The sequence below is a fragment of the Peromyscus leucopus genome, chromosome 10 (genome assembly GCF_004664715.2).
Source record: "Peromyscus leucopus breed LL Stock chromosome 10, UCI_PerLeu_2.1, whole genome shotgun sequence".
NCBI classification, from domain to species: Eukaryota; Metazoa; Chordata; class Mammalia; order Rodentia; family Cricetidae; genus Peromyscus; species Peromyscus leucopus.
In genome coordinates this window covers 13,282,238-13,303,954 of record NC_051071.1, presented here as the reverse complement: position 1 = coordinate 13,303,954, position 21,717 = coordinate 13,282,238, and the positions used below count along the sequence as shown (strand labels likewise).

The 21,717-nt window shown below is 40.0% G+C and overlaps 1 protein-coding gene across 7 annotated transcripts in view; it reads left to right on the top strand.

The window, feature by feature from the left end:
- LOC114697940 (WD repeat containing planar cell polarity effector) overlaps window positions 1-21,717 on the top strand; it is a 302,933-nt gene that overhangs the window by 253,412 nt on the left and 27,804 nt on the right. For 4 of the 7 annotated variants that reach the window (XM_028876333.2, XM_028876330.2, XM_028876331.2 and 1 more), the window contains one exon: window positions 18,077-18,236. The exons of 2 other annotated variants lie outside the window; for them this stretch is intronic. In XM_028876333.2, the coding sequence (XP_028732166.1) occupies window positions 18,077-18,236 (160 nt within the window). Of the gene's footprint in view, window positions 1-18,076; window positions 18,237-21,717 lie in introns of those variants that run through there. One more of the 7 variants, XM_037208956.1, reaches the window with a different exon arrangement.

The window sequence follows — 21,717 nt, the reverse complement described above, 5'->3', positions numbered from 1 at the left end:
GCCTATTTTCTCTCATATACAGGTTTAAAACATTAAAGAAATTAGAAAGAATGTTATGGAAGAGGAATGCTGAGAGGGTAAGCAAGAGTGCAGTGAGGGTGGAGATGGTCGGTGTTTATACTTGCCTAAAATACAAGTATGAAGCCTTTACTTTATAATATATACATTAATAAAATTTAAATAAATGAAGCTAGTGTCAAAAATACTGCATGGTTTTATCCATAAAATTGTTTAAGTAACCAAAATCATAGAACAGAAATAAAAACTTACAGGGAGGACAGAGAGAAAATGAATGTTTCCTGAGTAGAGTTAGTTTTGCAGAACGAAAGAGCCCTGGGGATGTGTTTCACTTAACAGGTACAATGACAGATACAACATAGGAAGACTATTAAAATGACAAGACAAAACTAAAAGAACACTGCTTGTCTTACAGGTGCTAGCTGGCGTGTAAAACTCTATTATTACTCAAAATCTAACGCTGACAAAAAGGACAGTAGAGCTGAAGATAGTTGCTGCCTAGTTCCCACACTGACCACAATCAAAAACCAACACGCAGTGCAGTCGTAGCAATGACAAGTGTCTAAGGTATTATAGGAAGGAGTGGACGTAAATGTGAACTAGGAGAAAAAGGCCACAGACTTTCTGAAGTATTACAGATGTGTACAGCCACATGACATACATGCATATATAAGGGTAGCTATTGATGGGTGTTATTTGAAGGAATATATTTGGGGAAAGCTGTATTTATGCAGAAAATATATGTTTCTTTTAAACTATTGCTTTCTAAACAATATAGAATTAATTATTTACACCATTTATTCTGAAGGTTTTAGAAGGTATGGGGGAAAATGTATATGTCATATGCAAATACCATGGCATTTTATATAAGGAACTTGGTTTCTTCAGATTTGGGATCCATGAGAGTCCTGTAGCAAACCATCCATGGATGCTAAAAGGCTATACAATAGAACAATATGAAAAGTGAGGCAAAATAACAGTGATCATTTCAATAAAGTCATGACCTTGGGCTCAGAGGTGGCACCGCCAGTAAAGTGTTTGCCATACAAGCGTGAGGACATGGGTTTGGACACTCGGCATCACATACAATCCAGGCATGGTGGTACAGACCTGTGGCCAGTGCTGAAGGGTAGAGAGCAGAGGAGGAAAGTCCTTGGGGCTTGCTGGCTAGTCTATCTAGCTGACTGGATGAGCTCCACATTCTGAGAAATACAGTCTGAGTAAATAAATAAGGTAGAAAAGCAATTGAGGAAGACACCTGATACTGACCTCTTTCCTCTACACATCAGTGCATAAATCTGCATGCACACATACTTTCACCCACTCACAAAGTAAAATAAATGGCTAATCTTATTCATAAAAATAAAAAGTGACAGGCTGGGCAGTGGTGGCGCATATGCCTTTAATCCCAGCACTTGGGAGGCAGAGGCAGGCAGATCTCTGTGAGTTTGAGGCTAGCCTGGACTACAAAGTGAGTTTCAGGAAAGGCGCAAAGCTACACTGAGAAACCCTGTCTCGAAAAAAGATAAATAAATAAATAAATAAATAAAGGAAGGAAGGAAGGAAGGAATGAAGGAAGGAAGGAAGGAAGGAATGAGGGACAAAGCAAAATCCAAGAGTGTATTGAATATAAGGCATGCAGGTAGACAGATAGCTACGGGGAAATACATAGAGAAAGGACAAGATATTGATTCAGAAATGTTAAAAATAAAAAAGAAACTGTTTCAGACAGATGAGAAGATCTAGATTTGATACCTGGTAAGCCGGTTTCAGATCAATGAGAGAGACAAAGAAACCCAATTATGTTAAAAGCTGCAGGTTACAATGAAGACATACACTTGAAAACTTACAGTATATGCACAGAAAGAAAATTGGGTGAAGTCTGCTAGAACCTTGGAATGGAGGGAACTTTTCTGAAAGAGAATAGGAGACAAATTCCACCATGTGGTTATACCCTCATCTCTGGAACCTGTGAATATGTAGTTACATAGCATAGTAGACCTTTCAAATTTAAGATACAAGAAATTATCTACAGTATCAAAATGGACCTAAAATAACCATTGATCCAGAGTCAGACATGGCTATGTATAGACAATGCAATAGAAAAGGAGTTGAGAGAAACTTGACCTGCTGTTGCTGAGGATGTCCACGTTAAAAGTGTGAAAAGGAATACAGCTGATTGGGGAGCAAAAAACATCTCTGGTGACAGCTAGCAAAGGAGAGGAAACCTCATTTCTGAAGCCCTAAGTTTGTTTTTTTTTTTTTAACTTTAAAGTATTTCAAGTAATGATCTGTTTTAGTCCCCAATAATCCAGATATTTCAGGATGTAGCGCAAGTTGGCTGAGCAGAAGCAAGACTGGGCATAAAGTGCTAACTTGAAAGCAGATGACAGGCAGCTAGATGCTGTCATTCTCTGAGTTTCAAATATGGAATTATAAAGATGAGTATGTTTGTGTGTGTGTATTCACAAATCTGCATAAATACCTTTCCCCCATTGTCTTAGTTAGGGTTTCATTGCTGTGAAGAGACACCATGACCACAGCAGCTCTTATAAAGGAAAACATCTAATTGTGGCTGACATACAGTACAGAGGTTTAGTCCAATGTCATCGTGGTGGGACATTATGGCATGCAGGCAGACATGGTGCTGGAGAGGTAGCTGGGAGTTCTACAGCCTAAGCCACAGTTATCAGGAAGAGACTGAGCCACACTTCTTCCAGCTAGGCTATACCCCTTAAGAGTACCACCCACTCCCCATGGGCCTATGGGGGCCATTTTTATTTAAACCATCATACCCATCATATTAATGTTTTTTTACAGGGTAAATTTCAAGGTAGAGACTTTGCAAATCAGAGCGTGAATATTTTATTTTTATGAATAGTCAAATAAATGCCCTTTTAAAAATATTGGTAGTCAATAATAAAATGTCATTTCTTAACACTGCCATCAACTATCTGAGAAGTTGAATGGCCTGCTTTGAAATCACAAGCAGAACGTAGAATTGCCCTCACTAGGTTACCAGTGTGTAACATGAATTGCTAAACAGTCTTATTAATAGAAAGTTGCTAGAACATGAGACTCTTAATCTCAGGGTCATGGGTTCATGCCCGACGTTGGGTGCCATATATAACACAAATTGCTAAATGGTATTATTAATAGAAAACCTGGAGCCAGATATTGGGGTGAAAGCTGAAAGATCAGAGAAGCAGAGCAAGCTGGTCACAAGTTCTTACCTCTATGAAATCCTGTCTAAAGAGAGTGAGTTCTTATTTCCTTATGCCTTATATATGCCTTATATAACTTACACCTTATATATGTGTCCTGCCATATTACTTTCTGGGATTAAAGATGTGTGTCACCACTGCCTGGTTCTGTTTCTGTCATGTAGCCCCGTGTGGCCTTGTACTCACAGAGATCCGTCTCCCGAGTGATAGGATTAAGGGTGTGTGCCACTACTGCCTGACCTCTACGTCTAATTTAGTGGCTGGCTCTGTCCTCTGATCCCCAGGTAAGCTTTACTGGGGTACACAACATATCACCACACCAGTGATTATCATATTGCATGACTAAGTACAGTGTACTTAGGTGAAGAGGTAAAACTCTTGAGTTATGCAGATTCCCTAAATGAAGTTTCTGTTGATAGTACCTCAACAATAAGAGCCTTAAAAAAATCCTCGAATGGTTGGATAGGCAGCTCAGTGCCTCGCATGTTCAAGGCTCTGGGTTCAGTCCCCAGAAAAAGAAAATCTTGAACTTAATAGACTATTATTAAGTCATTGAAACAAATCTTCATCTTTATATTCCTGGCCCTTTCATTTTCTACTTATAAAATTGCCATATATTTTATATAAATATAGAAATGGAACAGTGAGAACTAGTACCTCACCACTATTTTGTTTATTGTTTTGTTTTGGAGACAAGATCTGTTTGTGTAGTCCTCTCTCTCCTGGAACTCACTGTACTAGCCTGGCCTCAAACTCACAGAAGTCCACCTGCCTCTGCCTCCCAAGTGATTCCCCCTGAGACACCATTGGAAATCAATAAATAGATTTAGCAACTCTGGATTTCCATTATATTTTCTGACCAGAACAAACAATAAGAAATGACATCTGATTTTGCTTATTAAATTTCTTTTCCCACGTGGTTACTCTGGAATAGACTCCCCAAACACTTGTTGCTGCTTGCCTTTTTGCCTGCCTCCCTGCCTCCCTCCCTCCCTCCCTTCCTCCCTTCCTCCCTCCCTCCTCCTCCCTCCTATCCTACCCTCCTTCCTTTGGCATATGAAACCAAAATATAACATCAATTAAAACATAGCCATGAAAACAGAAAATAAAATTCATATAAAGTACTTTAATCTCAATCCAGGCATGGTAGTACATGTCTGTAATCCTGGCACTTGAGAGATGGGTAGGAGGATTGTGAGTTCAAGTCCAACCTGAGCTATGTAGTAGGTCACTGTCTATTAAAAACAGACAGGCAGATAGACAGACTTAGATATTAATATATTTATCTGCTCGAAGAGTTAGTGATTATTTACTTCCTTTCCATTTAGGCCTATCAACTTATCAAGTATCTGAGGTGGTGGGGGAAACTCAATGTTAAAGACAAACTTTTGCTCATTAAAAACTGTTATAACACAGAAGGCATGGTGGTACATGCCTATGAATCAAAACTCTGGGGAGATTGAAGCAGAAGAATCAGTTTATAGTTGTCCTTGGCTACATACTGCCTCAATTTTTTTTTAAAACTCTCCCCCAAAGAAATATGCATAGTTTGTTAAAAATAAGTAAACAAAGTTGAATATATGATGTCATTTTTGTACTGGAGGATGTGGCTTTCATGTAGACCACTGTGAAGTAGCTGAGGCCAGCACTACACATTACAAGGTTACCCTAAGAAATAGTTGCCATGTGTACCTCTCAGGAAGGCACCATACTTTCCTTTTCCTCTTTCTTACTCTCTGAGCATCCTCATCTTTCCTTCATCACCATCATCAACCTTAGTCTGACTTTTCCCAGTTCTAAATATATCTTCTTTGTCAATAGCATGGAAAATACTATATTTGAGAAGTATTAAAAATAGGTGGGCTCAGTGGTACACATCTATAAACAATGCCTGGGAAGCATAGTGAAACCCCCGGGATCAGAATACGGTGAGAGGGTTTGTGATGGTCGATACTGATTCATACAGATCTCGACAGATCTGGAGTTGCTTCTGAGACTGTGAGGTATCCTCTGGAGTTGGTCAGCTTCTGGCGGTGCCTGTGGGGGAGTATCTTGACTAGGTGAGGTAAGGTGGGAAGGCACACCCTGAAAGTGGTCATCACTGCCCCTAGGTTTTACAGGGAGAAGGCTAGCTGAGCATTAGCATTCATTGCTCTTGGGTCCCAGACTGTGATGTCATATGAGCAGCTGCTTCAAGCTCCTGCCCCCTTGGCCCCTGCCATGATGGATGGATGGGACCTTGATGTGTGAGCCAGAGCAAAGCCTGCCTTCCTTAAGTCGCTGCCATCAGATATTTAATCACAGCAACAGTAAAGAAACTAATGTGAGGATGAGAAGAGTAATCATAATGCCAAAATACTTTTAAAGGTTTGAGATAATTCTAGCCTTTCCACGAAAATCCATTAATGAAATTGTGTAGGTTTTTTTCCAAGCTCTTACTATATAATACTTAAAAATAACTACCAGAAGATTTTTCTTTCAGTATAATGTTCTTACCAATAAGTAAAGTTATTCAATAAAGTGGGCAAGCTCGTATTATTCCAGGACTTAACAAGTACCTATTTTCTATGTAACTGTCAGGAGTTTTCTCTCTTTATGATGTTGAATGGTAAAGGTAAATACCACTGCCATCTTCATTTTCAGTGACCAACATTGAATCCTATAAAAGTTTTAGAAAATACAAATCTTTGCCACATATATAAAATATTAAATCAGTAGGTTAAGGTATAAAATGACTTGTATTTCATTTTCCTAAGAGTCCTGGCTGAAGTTTTAGGATAGCACAGGACTCAACTGATTTCTTCATTCACTTACAACTATCTTTTAAGTACAAAATAACACATACCAAAAGGCTAACACTTCTTAAAAGATTATGTTTAGGGATTTCCTAAATTGTTTAAAAGATCACCATGAAAAATTCTTGTGAACAGTTCAGCTCTTACTGGGTCTGTGTCCTTTTAACTTGAGAATTTACAGTATGATTGCTCTGTAAACATCAGAATTTTCTAAATACTGTGCAGTGTATACACAGAACTAGTCATGGCTTATCTTGCACTTATCAGCTTGTTTATTTTTATTCCCCTGAAGCTATATTTCTAACAAGAGCAGCTGCTACTTTGTAAATACTTTAATGGCTTCTGTTAGGTAGAGCTGTCGGTTTAACAGACAATGCTGTAAAAGATTTTCATTCTTCCTTGTGATTACACACCTTGAAATGTGTTTTACCCTGAAAATCCTCTGGAGACTGGGGACTGGGAAGGTATCTCCTTTGAAGGCACAGAGCCAACAGAATAGAAAGATTTAAGAATGGTGTATAAGATCAGGTCAGGGACAAATATACACCCGCATTGGGTTCTCTTGAGTCAAACAGTTGTTGAAAGCACACACTTCATACCCAACATTTCAGGAACTGTCTTGGAGAATGAGTCTTCTATGCAGCCCAAGCTGGCCTTGAACTCTGGATCCTTCTGCCTCTGCCTCCCAGTGCTGATGTGCCAGATGTGTGCCACTACTCGAGGCCAGCTTAGCACTTCTGGTGAACAGAGAGGAAAAGGCAGCTGAGAGATGAGTGACTTATCTAAAATGGCTGATAAGAGCAGGGATCATATAGTAGTCTCCTGAATTTTTCACTGTGGTCTTTCTATCCTGGGAGCATGTGTAAGATAGGAGAGAATAAAAACAGTACAAAAGACAAAAGGACTTCATCAAGAATCAGAAAGTGTGTTAGGTTTTATAGGTCACATAGACACAGTTTAAACTACTTAAGTTAACACTGTTGACATTTTATATTATAAACAAGGGTGGCTGTGCCCCAATAAGACTTCATTTAGATACTGAAATTTGAATTTCATTTACTTTTCACATCTAAGAACTATCATCTTTCTAATAATTTGAAAATTTAAAGAAAAAAATACCAATTTCCATTGTTGGTAAAAAACTGAAAATAACTTTTAAGTACTATAGAGCAAACATCTATAAACTGAATTTCGTGTATGAACTATAAGCTTACGTATTTGTCCTAGGGAAAAAAAGACAAAAACAAAATTCTGAATAACTCACAGTTTCTTTTATGTTTTTAATAGTGGATAGAGAATTCAATAATGCCACAACATAGACTTAACAGATATATACTGACTATTCATATAACTAGAATACACAGTCTTGTCAAATGCCCCTGGAACATTCTCCAAGACTAACCAAATTAAGGCCATAAAATAAGCCATCTTTTTTTTTTTTTAACTTTGTTGTGCTGAGTATCAAAACCAGGGTTACAGGCATAGTAGGGCAAATGCTCTGCTGCTGACATATCTCCAGTCCCTAAGTAAGTCTTTCAATAAAATATTTATAAAGTACCTTCTGATCACAGTGCAATTAAACCAAAAAATGGTAGCAGGAGTAAAACTGGAAAACTCATATTTGAAAATAAAGCAATACACATATAATGGGCCAAAAAGGGAATCACAAAGAAAATTCTAAAACTTCTTGAGGCAAGGGAAATACATGAATTTATGATATACATTATACAAAAAAAAAGAAAATCTCAAATAAATAGCCTAACTTTATATCTGAGGAAACCACTAAAAGAACAAATTAAACCAAAAGACCCAGAAGGAAATAAGATTAAAACAGAGAAAAAAAAATACAAAATAGAAAATAACAAAAAAAAGTTAATGACACTTAAGATGCAACTTTCAAAAAAATGAACAACAAAATTGACAGACCACCACTACAACAACCACCACCACAACAACAACAACAAAAAACAGCTCTGCTAAGAATCAGAAATGCCTCCAGGGAATCCTACCCAGTACATCAGATGAAGGTGCTTATCCAGCATTACATCAGTGCATGCTGAGCTACTAAAACTGGATCTTAAATAGAACTGGTGTACAATTAGTAAGTGAACTGAATTAGTAACCAAAACCTCCAAACAAAGAAAAGCCCAAGACTTGTTGACATCACTGGAAAATTCTACTGAACATTTAAAGAGAAATTCCAAACATCCTCTTCAAGTCTTTCCAAAAATTGGGGAGACCTTCCCAGAACCATTTTTAAAAGGAAGTGTTGTTCTAATGCCAAAGTCATACAAGGAAAAGAAAACTGTTGACCAATGTATCTGATTAGTACTGATGGAAAAGTCCTTAACAAAATGATAGCAACCCTAATTCGACAAAGCAACATAGTGATCAATCAGGACTTCTGTCTGGAAAGCTAGAATGGTTCAACAAATGAGAGTCAGGGAACTCTGTCACATTAACAGAGTGAGGGACAGAAGCTAAGGATCTTCTCAATACTAGCATGGCATGTGCAAAATTCAACCCCTTTCCATGATAGAAAACACTCAACAAAGCAGAGTAAAGGGAAAATACCTTAATATAAGAATGGCTACATATGACAGACTTACAGCTTAAAGCAAACTGAGTGATGTAAGACTGACAGCCTGAGCTGGCACAATGGCTCAACAAGTAAAGGCTGTGTCAGCAAGTCTGTCAACCTGACAGTTGTCCCCAGAGCCCACATGGTGGAAAGACTGACCTTCATATATGCACAGTGGTACATACACATCTACAATACAGTAAATAAGTACAATTTTGAAGCACTGAAAGCTGTTTCTATAGGACAAAGGAAAAACCAAGATGTCTGTACTTTACGTTTATATTTAGTGAGGTACTAGAATTCCCTAACCAGGTTAACTATGCCAAAAAGATGTAAAAGAAAAAAATCCAAATCTGAAACAAGTAAATGACCTGCTTGCTAATTACATGATCTTATTATATAAAGAAAACTCTTGGATGGGGTTTCTGGCATGACTCTTAGGGTGTTTGGCCATCCCATCACCAGAGTAGGTCAGTTCGGCTGTCTCTCAACCATTGCCATTGTGGGGGTATCTTTGTGGATTTCTGTGGGCCTATCACTTTGTTTCTTCCTTTTCTTATGTGGTCTTCATTTACCATGGTCAAGGACTGAGGAATCTGGATACAGAGATCCACGGCTAGGCCCCAGGTGGAGCTCCGGGAGTCTAATTAGCATGAAAGAGGAGGGTTTATATGAGCAAGAATTGTTGAAACCAAGGTTGGATAAAGCACAGGGACAAATAGCCAAACAAATGGAAACACATGAACTATGAACCAAAGGCTGAGGGGCCCCCAACTGGATCAGGCCCTCTGAATAGGTGAGACAGTTGATTGGCTTGATCTGTTTGGGAGGCATCTAGGCCGTGGTACCAGGTCCTGGGCTCGCTGCATGTGCTGGCTGTTTGAAACCTGGGACTTATGCAGGGACACTTGGCTCAGTCTGGGAGGAGGAGACTGGACCTGCCTGGACTGAGTCTACCAGGTCGATCTCAGTCCTTGGGGAGGCTTTGCCCTGGAGGAGGTGGGAATGGGGGATGGGCTGGGGGAAGGGGAGGGGAGCAGGAGGGGGGAGAACAAGGGAATCCGTGGCTGATATATAGAACTGAATGGTATTATAAAATAAAATAAAAGGAAAAAAAATTTTAAAATAAAAAAAGAAAACTCTTAAATTTTAAATTCCATTGAAAAAATTGTTAGAATAAGCAAATGCAATAAAGTGATAGGAGACAAATCAACATGTCATCATGCTCAAAGGGAGTGATCTAAAGGTGATGATGAAAACAGTTATATCCACAATAGTTGCTAAAAGAGGAAAATAACCTTACCAGGGAGGTGAAAGATGTGTTCCCTGAAAAATGCTGCTGAAAGAAAGTAGAGAACAGGTGTGACAGCCTATGTGTCTTCCCAAAAGTTGGGAGACTGAAATGGGAAGGTCCATCGAGTCCATTGGTTCAAATCCAACATGTCTCAAGAACAAAAAAGATAAAAACAGACATCTCATATTCTTGAACTAAAGACAAATATTGGCCAATAGCAATACCACTAAGGCAAATGGCTAGTCAGTGCAAGTCCTATCCAAGTGCAATGATGACTTTGCAGAACTACAAAGATGGATCTTAATTTTTGTTTGCATTTATTCATTTACATCTGTGTGCATGTGGCATGGTGCACATGTGGAAGTCAGAGGACAACTTGGCGGAGGTTTTTCCCTCATTGTGTGGGCTCTGGGACCAGACTTGGGTCTTCAGGCTCAGTGGCAAGCAACCTTACCTACTGAGCCATCTTGATGGCCCCCTATTAAAAATTCATATGAAATCACAAAGGATACTGAATAGTCAAGGGAGACTTGAAGGACAATGTCAGCTATGTTATACTTCTGGATTTCAAGGGTAGAGTAATCAAAACTGATACTAAACTAAAAGTGAACATATAGACCAATAGAACCCAAAATGGAATGGAGACCACAAACATAAACTTTCAGGTATGTGGTCAAATAATTTTCAACAAGGATGTTGGGACCACTAACGGAAAAGGCAGTGTCTTTTCAGTAAGTGCAGTTAGTGGTATCCAGAAAACCATATTCTTATGCAAAACCATAAGATATACCATCACCTTATAGCATGTACAAAATGTAACTCAGAATAATGAAAGATTTGAATGTAAGACCCAGAAGTACAAAACTCCTAGAAGAAAACAAGGAGTTGGGCTTCACTGTTGACAGTGTGACACAGCAGGAGCACAGTGGTGGATGATGATGTAGACACTAAGAAGCAGACGGTGGATGATATGAATGGACAGAAAGGAAAAGCTAAGATTAAACAAGGCTGCTGGGACCTATTTACCTTCCACTTTTCTTCCCAAAGCCCAAGCTCACTCATTGTGAACCAGAAAGGCCCAGGGCTTCCTCTACCCCACAGATGATAGTTGATGGCCCCACTGCAGCCACAGTGGGAATCTGCAGCAGGAGAGAGAAAATGAGCCAAAATTTCCAAGGCCCTGACTTTTTTCAAGTACTTTAAAAATAAAATTATGTTTGTATTTTATTTATTTATTTTATATCCTGATGGGAGTTTTTTATTTTATTAATTTATTTTTACATCCTGACCATGGTTTCCCTCCCTCCTCTCTTCCCAGTCCCTCCCCCCCACCTCCCCTCTGCCTTCACCCCATCCACTCCTCCTCCATTTCTATTCAGAAAAGGACAGGCCTCCCATGGATATTGACAAAACATGGCATACCAAGTTGTAGTGAGACTAAGCACCTCGTCTTTGGGACCCTATCCCCCATACTACTTTTGTATTTTTTTATTTATGTTTTATATTTCTGCACATGTTGTTAGGGATCAGCAAGTTCTACTGGTGTCAAATGACCAAATATTTAAGAGCATTCTCTGTGACCATGTCCACTATAATCTTGAGGGGAGAAAGGATCTTTTTAAAAATAAATAGCCAAAAAGGAAAGCTACTACCAATACAGTCTTGTCTGGAGCACTCCAGTAACGTGTGTGTGTGTGCGCGTGTGCGTGCGTGCGTGCGTGTGTGTGTGTGTGTGTGTGTGAGTGTGTGTGTGTGTGTGAGTGCGTGTGCGTGCGTGCATGTGTGTGTGTGTGTGTGTGTTCGCGCGCGCACGCATGCTTGGTCACCTCTGCTATAAGTAGTTGGTTCCCATGAGATATACAAAAGGACCAAAGAGCCTGGAATGCTGGTGCAACCCTTTCTTCTTAGAACCCAGGAGGCAGAGACAGGCAGACCTCTGAGTTTGGGGCCAGCCTGGTCTATATAATAAATTGGCTAGCCCAGGCCAGCCAGACCCTGTCTTTCTTTTCTTCTTTCTTTCTTTCTTTCTTTCTTTCTTTCTTTCTTTCTTTCTTTCTTTCTTTCTTTCTTTCTTTCTTTTTTTCTTTCTCTCTTTCTCTTTCTCTCTTTCTCTCTCTCCCTCCCTCTTTCCCTCCCTCCCACTCTCTCTCTCTCTCTTTCTTTCTTTCTTTCTTTTCTTTCTTTTTCTTTCTTTCTTAAGACAGGGTTTCTCTGTGTAGTTTTGGTGCCTGTCCTAGACTAGCTCTGTAGACCAGGCTGGCCTTGAACTCACAGAGGTCTGCCTTGCTCTGCCTCCCGAGTGCTGCAATTAAAGGCATGTACCACCACCACCTGGCCAGACCCTGTCTTTTTAAAAAGAAAAGAAAAAAAGGTTAAAGATTGCCGTGGAAGGCCAGCTCCCACCTTTTCCAGGGTTCCTATGAGGAGGAGAGAGGGATAAGAAACTTTTAGATAGAAAGGTAGCAGAGAGGAGACAGACAGAAAACAGGATAGCTTCAGGGGGACCTGGATCAAAATCCAATGGCCCCTTCTGTCTCTTCAAAGGGGCTTTTATAAACAATACCAAAGGTTGGGGCAAAACACCTCCCCCTTGCTATATCAAAGCATACTACACAGCCAAGTGCAGACCCTCCCAAACACCTGGTAACCATGTCCATAAGTCATTCCCTTATGCAGCTCTGCTGGGTAAAGCAAGCTCAAATTCTTGGACCCTGAGTAAGATCTCACTAAGAAACTTCTGTGGGTCTCTACAGCTCCCTGAGATAGACTTCCCTGCCTTAGGTCATTCTTCTTCCCTAGTCAACCTTACCCACCCTTGAGATACACTTTCCATCAAGTATACTCTGTCTTAGGTTAGATGATAGCAAGAAGAGTGTTGCCCATCCCTGATCAACAGCCTCTGTCATGTGGAAGTACAGAGCTTAACTCAGCTCTGACTCGGATTCCTACTAAGAGCTTGCAAATAGTTGGAATATCAACAGCAATCCCTAGGGCTGCCACACACCCCAGTAAAGGAGTAGAGAATGGCCAAGATGGAATATCCTTTTTTTTTTTTTTGAATGGGTCTAAGATGTCTATAACAGCCTTAGATGTGCCAAAACCCTTTTTTAAATTCAATAAACTCTTGATGCAAATGCATCAAATAAATCCATAAACTCCTGATGCAATTGCATCAAACTTAAAGACTCCCTTAGCTTCACCAAACCATGGTTCATCAATATTAACAGGTTAACATAATTCTAGTATGAGTATTACTATACATATTTACAATTAGCATGTGTATTATTATACATATTTGCAATTCTTTCAAACTTACATTCAAGAGCAAACTCCCTATAGGACTATTTTACAAACTTTAGCAAACCTCTAAAAGAGATCTCTTAACAGAACTACTTACATTTTCTTCCAACAAGACAGAAGGTACATGAATCATGAGTCACCACAGTTAAAATTGTAGGTGAACTCAATATTTTCATTTCTGAAGTTTGTAAAAGCTCAGAAGTCAGTTCTAATAACAGTCTTATAGTTCCCCTGAAAGTTTGAAATCAGAGCCTAATTCATCAGCAGCTCTAGAGCCTTTGTATCCAGCTCCCTTGACCCCAGGATTCAGTGAGTGCTGCTGCCAAGAGGCTGCCGCTCCCCCTGGTCCCCCTTCCCTGCCAGCCATTCCGGAACCGGCAGAAGTGCAACCAGTGGCAGATGGTCACTAGCTGGGGGTGGTCCCTTTACCCAAATTCACTGCAGTTCCCCTGAATGCAACAATTCAAACGTTGCTAAAACTTCACTGCCAGCTACAGCAGCATTTTATGACAGTCTTTCTCAAGAACCTTACCTCAGAGCAAAGGTGGTTGCCATTGTAACTGAGCTGCCTTCAGAAGGCTCTCTGCTCAACCAGCAGACAGAAACTGCACGATTTTAGCTGCTAGCTCTGTTCAGGCTTTCACAATCCCAGTCCTGAGGCCTGAGCACTCTCGACTGCCTCTCACCCCAGGGTCTCAAGCTTCCTCATGCTGATACAAGCTATGGCTCTTAAGCAGCCCTGGCTCTGAGGGGAAACCCAGCCACTACAAGCTGTGGTTTCACTTACACTGTATTACCCTGGGTGTCTGGCTGTTCAATTATGGTGAACATTTGAAATCCTTGCACCTCCTTCCCTCTGCTAGCTTCCTCCTGAATACTGGCTTGAAGAGGAGGTGCAGCACTAGCAGCAAGGGTTGGCCATGATCTAGGAGGCTTTGTGCCAGGGCAATTATGGGTGGCTTTCCCATTCTGGTAGACCTCCCCCCAGGTGAGTCTAATCCCACCCCTACAGAAGGAAAAGAGACCTGGGAAGGAGAGACCCGCAGAGCTTCCAGTTTTTGAGAAAGAAAAATTACTAAGTTTTTCAAGCCCTTTAGTTCCTCCTTTGTCTCATCCTAAGACTTCTGTTCCTTAAACTTGGCTTCATGGCCAAAAGGGAACTGACCCTGGTTGAATGATGTTGTAAAAGTGTTCTCATCTAGCAGCACTGCTGGCAGAGTGGAGGGTTTTGACTCTCCTGAGTCCACCTCAGGGAAAATTCCCCCCAGCTGCTCAGGGCTTAGCTCTAAACTGTTCCAAATTAATGCCCACAGGCAAAAAGCTTCCACAGGAATCTTTTCCAGCCCATATTCCTCATTAATATTTTTGCATTTTGACTCCGATTCTCCCCCAGGAGTCTGTTCCAGAGTCCCATAGTCAGGGAACCAAGGACACAGCTCCTCTATGGACTCCAAAAACCTCTGTATTTATTGCGGTTCTACCTTAACTCCCTAGTTTTCAAACTTTCTACAAGTGAATATACAAACATCTGCTTACTATTTCCCTGTCCCATATCAGCTTTTCTTTCTCAGACTGCTAAGTCTGCAGTGGCTGCTTGTTCCTGGACACTGTTTTCAAGTCTGGCACTAGGGAAATTCTCCTCTTAACCTAAGTTTCTTCCTACACAATATTCCTATACCTAAGCCCTATATTTTCCCTAACGAGAGAGAGAGAGAGAGAGAGAGAGAGAGAGAGAGAGAGAGAGAGAGAGAGAGAGAGAGAGAGAGAGAGAGAAACCTAGACAGAGTGAGAGATACTTGCTGCAGGCTAATTTTTCTATATTTGCTCCTGAAGAATAAAATACTGCCTAACTTTTCATACAAAACCGGACATGTCCAACTGCTTCCACAAGGTTTTCCTGCTCTCACTTATCTATCCTCTGTACCCAAGTCCCTGTTCAGGTGCCATCTGTGGGAGGCCAGCTCCCACCTTTTCCAGGGTTCCTATGAAGAGGAGAGAGAGATAAGAAACTTTTAGATAAAAAGACAGCAGAGAGGAGACAGACAGAAAACAGGATAGCTTCAGGAGGACCTAGGTCAAAATCCAATGGCCCCTTCTGTCTCTTCAGAAGGGCTTTTTTTTAACAATGCCAATGGGCAGGACAAAAGACCTCCCCTTTGCTAATCAAAGCATACTGCACAGCCAAGTGCAGAACCTTCCAAACAACTGGTAACCATGCCTGTGGTCAAACCATCCCCTTATGCAGCCCTGCTGGGTAGAGCAAGCTCAGATTCTTGGACTCTGAGTAAGTTCTAACTAGAAAACCTCTGTGGTTCTCTACAGATTGCTTTATTGTTTTTTTAATTTTGGTCAGTTGCCTTTATTATTGTCTTTAATTTTTTTTGTCTGATGTATAAAACAATATTATTAAAAAATAAACTGAAAATTTAATTTCCTGAGTTGTTGTAACAGTAACAAAGGACTGCCATAGAACTGCCAGTCCCACTGTCTGATACACCTCTAAAAGAACTGAAATCAGGGCCGTGAAGAAGTGTTTGTGCCATCTAGCCCCTAGCAACATTGCTCACAGTCCCCACAGCAGACATTCAGAAACTGAATTTGTTGCAAAGGCCGTCACTACTCATTTGGGTCCACAAGGTTACTGAAAGCAAGATGGGAGTACAATCTCTGCCCCTACTCTGTACCTGATTATCCCGTGATGTTGGCACGATGCTCTCTCGGGAGCACCTGCCTAGAAACTGGTGATACCCAGCCCTCTCATTCTGCTTCAAGGCTGAAGGAACAGAGTTACACACCTGCACAATATGACCTAAAGGTCTCCAGTCCTTGTCCTCAATCTGAAGTCGCCTTGTATTTCAGGAAGCAAAAAGCCTTGCAGGACTGAACCTCTCCTATGAGAGAATTCTCTCTGATGGTGAGGCTCTACCTGGAGTAGGAATAACCTTCTGAGAGCCACCTTACCCCTCACTCACGTAAGGACTTCATCAAGATTGAGACAGTGATCAACCAGACTGTGCCTTGGCCCCAACTGCTTAATTATACACATCCCGTGCCCTCTGTCCTCATTCTCACTCTGAGCAAACCAGTGCCTCGTGCCTATGCTCAGGTGAATGAGGTTACTGGATCCCTCTGGTAGTCTTTCCAGTGTGCCACACTGATTAATCTCCTTTCTCTGCCTTCCTCTTTAAGTGGCATATCAGCACTCTCATGCCTGAGTTTGCCTTTAAAGTCTTGGTGATAAAAGCAACCAAGTTTGCATAAATAGATGACCCAGTGGATGGAATATTATTCAGCCTTGAAAAGAAGAAATTCTCTCACAAAATATTACATGGGAAAATGGGAGGTGGAAGAACTTACACTTAGTGAAGTAAGCCAGTCACAAAACTACAAATACTATATAAGATATCTAAATTTGATAAGTTCATTGAAAGAATATAAAATGGTAGTTATTAGGCTGCAGAAGAAAGAAAATGAATTTCTAATGGATGTAGTTAGTTTCCCACAGTGTTAAACTTCTACAGATGAGCTATGCAAGGATGTGGTAGAGATAATTAATACTGCTGAATGCACATTTAGAAGACTGTAAAATTTAAGCCATGTGTCTTTCTTGACACAATTTAAAAAGTTAAACACAACACACCCTCCACATGAATACCATGGTCCTGGGAATGTTATATTTTCTCACAAGGCTTATGTTTCTCATGATTAACCTACTTTTTATAGCCTCACTATGTTTCAACCTGCTAAACAACATCCTATAAGGCATGAAGGTTTGTCTGCTTATCTTTACATGTCTGTGACATGGAAATATACCTCTTCCTCTGCATTTAAAAATTCTAATTGGAGACTGATGAGTATAGCTCAGTGGTAGAGCACTTCCCTAGCACGCACAAGACCCTGGTTTTGATTTCCATCACCACAAAAAATAAATAAAAATATAAAAATAGGGGCTTGCAAAATAGCATGGAGAACAAAGTGCTTGCCACTGAGTCTAGGACCTAAATTTGATCCTTGGGGCCTGATGGAAGGAGAGAATCAGTTCCCATGTCAACCTCCCTTCACATGCCTGCCACACTTGTTCATGCATGTGCACACACATTCTCTCTCTCTCTCTCTCTCTCTCTCTCTCTCTCTCTCTCTCTCTCACACACACACACACACACACACACACACACACACACGTGTGTGTGTGTGTGCATGCACAGTTTTTAATTACTTTAAATTTTTAAAATAATACTTATCTAAAGAAAATGGTTTTTTTTTAAAGATGTCTGGGAGGCCTGGAGACATGATTCAACAGTTAAGAGTATGTCCTTGCTCTTGCAGAGGACTTGGGTTTGGTTCTTAGCACCCACATCAGTGGACTGATAACTGCCTATAACTCCAGTTCTAGGGAATCTGATGCCTGGCACCTTCATGTGTGTGGTACACATAAACTCATGTAAGCCCATATACATACACATAAAATATCTAAAAAATGACTTTCCTTTTAAGTTTATGTACTATATATTAGACTAATTCCTTATAATTGTCCAAAATGATAAAACAGCATGGCAATTGAGTAACATTAAGAAAAGAGCAAATGATGAATTGTGTTGACAAAAGCACTATGAATAGGCAAAGTATAAAAGAATTTTCAAACTTGATCTTGAGAAGAATCATGTTGGTGACCCCGGCTGAGATAAGTAGAATGAAAGTACTCATAAGAGACAGGAACTGCCACCTCCACCCCGACCCCCTGTGTGCTATACAGTAGATAATAAAGGACAAACCAGAACTGGGCACATGAATTGTTAGTCACAAACTAGTTAGCAGAAACTGTATTTGCATTTTTCTCATATCTTACTCATTGTATATAAAACAGAACTCCTGGGGCCCCTGGATGGAAGAGACATGCTAAATGAAGCTTTTGCTGGCCCAGCTTTAACACCTGAAGGAGAAAACACATTTCCAGATCTTCCTTCCATTGGTTCCACACACAGACATGCTGTTCATCAGAAAATACCAAATGGCCCTTCTAACAGGTAAAATATATTGAATTGAGAGTTTACTATATAAGGAAGTAGTTCACATTCAGCACTTCAGATACAATCGTGCATCTGGTTTCTGTATGTTGGCTTTGTATCCTGCCACTTTGCTGAAAGAATTTTATCAGATCCAAGAGTCTTATGGTGGATTCCAATGTATCATTTTTGTAACATGAAATCTGCAAGTAGAGATAATTTGTCTGTTTTCTTATATCCCTTTTATTTATTTCTATTACTGCTATTTCCAAGACTCCAATCTCAATATTGACTAAGAGTAGAGGGAGTGAGAACCCTTGTCACATTCTAAGGTTATAGAGGAAATGGCCTCAATATTTTTTGTTCAGTATAATTTTGTCTATAGATTTAACATATACAGACTTCATTCTATTAGATATGTTTCTTCTATACCTAATTTCTTCAGGACCTTCATGTTGAACTGTCAGATACCTATCCTGAACCTACTGAGATGATTATGTAATTTGTTAACACAGCGCAGGAGGCTAGCTCCTGGAACTTACCCAGGATAGCAAAAAGAATATCTCAGAGTAGCGAGGGCTTAGGAAAAATTCTTATCTATCTGAAGGATAGACTTCTATCTGAGGGGAAAAATAAAGAAACACACATGCTTTCTGATGGTAACTTTTTGTTTTATTTCATCTTGAAAACTCTCTTTCTGTCTCCACATGGTTACATCTCTTTACATACAGCTACATATCTCTCTTTACATACATATATCTCTCTTCTACACAGCCATACATCTCTAGACATAGTTACAGCTACTTTCACACAGTTACATTTTCCACACATTCTCCACACAGCCATATACTTCTATATACAGTTATATCTCTTTCCTCTACACACAGCCCTCTCTGCACACATCTCTTTCATACAGCTCTCTCACATAGCTCTCTCCTCTACTACGTCTCTCCTCAGCTCTCTCTGTATGCTCAGCTACATCTCCCTGTCAGTACACACTCATACACACTCACATGCACATATCAATAGCCAAACTCTGGACATTTATATGTTACATTTTCAGGGGCCAACCCATTCTCATAATACATGATAAGTCACATAGTTTCTCTCAGACTAGGGAGGTGGCGCTGACTGGCCAGTGAGTAACACTTGGCTGTGCACATAACTCTGAGTGGTCAGGATTCCCAGACAGAAAGTGACATTGAAATTCAGGACTTAAGCAATAAACAGTTAGTTGGCTGAACCCCAAGGCTAGGAATATATGCAGAAAGCCAACCACTGAAAGGACCTGTACAGGGAGCCACGTCTCAGTGTTATCAGCCTGACTTTGATTTAACAGATACTTGGGAACTTGTCCTTGTGTATTCTCTGCAGGGGCAGCTAGTCTGTTTTGAATTTGTTCTGAAGTCTAAAATTAGCTATCTTTGTGACTGAGAATACTGTTACTTTCCTATGTCAGTTATGAAAATATCCTAGTATTATTTCTGTTCATCAGAATTATACAGCTTAAGTGGAAACCATCTTCCTGACATTCCACAGCTATAAGTGCCCCCAATAGATGGAATATATGCATGAGATAAACAGACAAGCAGTGAAAAAACACCCATAGCAGTTTTTAGGGAAGAAATGTAGTGACACATGAGAAATTACAGACAGAAGCAACCAGTTTCTAGAGCCAATAACCCCATGGTCTTTGCCAAGTAGGGCTTCCCATCAGAGAGTTATTCATCTGGTAGGTTGACCTGTTGAATACTAGTTGTCACCTGTACTCAGAGTGGTTGGTCCACAACCAAGTAAGACTTGATGACAGCTGTCTCATGCCAGCCTACATAGTCCCTTCTGGTGCTTTAAGGGCTGTCCTTCTGAGAGGGACCCTCCTCAGTTTATTTCTTTGTATCTTAAGGCCAAATATCGCGGTGTCTTCAGCAAGAGTCTTACTATCTAGTGCTGAAGGCAATCATCAGCTTTCATATCCTTTATTGTTTTGGGGACCTTATGAGCTAATCCCTGATGCTGAGGTTTTTAGTTAATAAACTTGTTTTCTGAGACTGGGTTTATCCACTTGCACATGGTACCTTTGTCCAAACTTTTATTCTTTAATTAGTCTACAAAATCGTAGGTTTTCTTATAGCCCTTTGCACATACTTAGTTCTGGTTGACTTTCCTCCCTTCCATCCTCCATGTTTCTTTTCCCCACTTCTACTGAAGCATTCTCTATGTCCAGTTTTGACCCTTCTACTGTCCTATGAAATGTGCTCATCTCCCTCTGTTCTTGTAAAGCCTCTCCCCGCTTCTCCTTGGTCCCTTTCTAGTTTCCTGGTTTCTATACACACATCTACATAAATCCACTCTATAAAAATTAAAATATAGGATCTGCATATAAGGATGGATGCTTGTTTTATATAAGCCAGAGTTACCTCACTTAATGTATTTTAGTTGCATCAATTTTTCTGCAGTTTAATTTTTCTTTATGGTTTACAAAATTGCATTGTGTTTGTCTCCCACATTTTCATAATTCATCAGCTGATGGCCATTTATGCTTTCTTCCTTTGCTACTGTGAACAGAGTAGCAATTTTAAAAAATGTATCTGTAGGGTAGGGCACAAAATACTTTGGATATATACCCAGGTATATCTGTCTCATGTGGTAGTTCTGTTTATAATTTTTAAAGAAACCCCTCCAGTGATTTCCAGTGGTCACACCAGTCTCCACTCCCACCATCAGGAGTAATTCCTTACATCTACCAGCATTTGATTTTGTTTTCACGATGATAGCTATTCTCTGGTGAGGTAAAATATCAAAGTAGTTTTGACTTGAATCTTCTTGCCACCTAAGGATGTTGAACACTTTCAAAAATATTTATTCATGATTAACATTTGTTCTTTATAGAACTTTGTTTTTTAGCCCATTTAAAATTTTCTATTTTTTCATTAAACTTGTTCTTTGACATATTTATACATGCTTAAAATGGATTCTAGTTACTCTCATTTCCCACCTCTGACAGCCCTCCTCTCTCCATACAAATTGCTTGGTTAGATTACAGGATAGTAGATTTACATATGGCTGTTCATACACCCTCTGTGATAATTAACCCCCTCTTCTCTCCCCATACCTCCAGTCCCCTCCCTGCTTACTTTCCACTTCCAGTGTTCTCCCGCTCTACTTTCATTTTACCTACTATTGCCCCTCCTTTAGGAGATTCCTCCCTCCTTACATTGCCCCTTTCTCATTTCCACAAGTCCATGTTAAACACACATAGCTAAATATTTAAAGCTCGGATGCACATGTGCAAGAGAACATAGGTTTTTTTTGTGTCTGGGTCACTTTTTTCCAGCTTCATCCATTTGTAGTTGTTTTTGTATAAGGATCTAGTTTCATTCTTCTATATACAGATAACTAGTTTTCTTAACACCATTTATTAATGATGCTGGTTTTATCTAGTGAATATTTTTGGCATCTTTATCAAAAATCACATGGCTGTGGGTATGTGAGCCTTATCTGG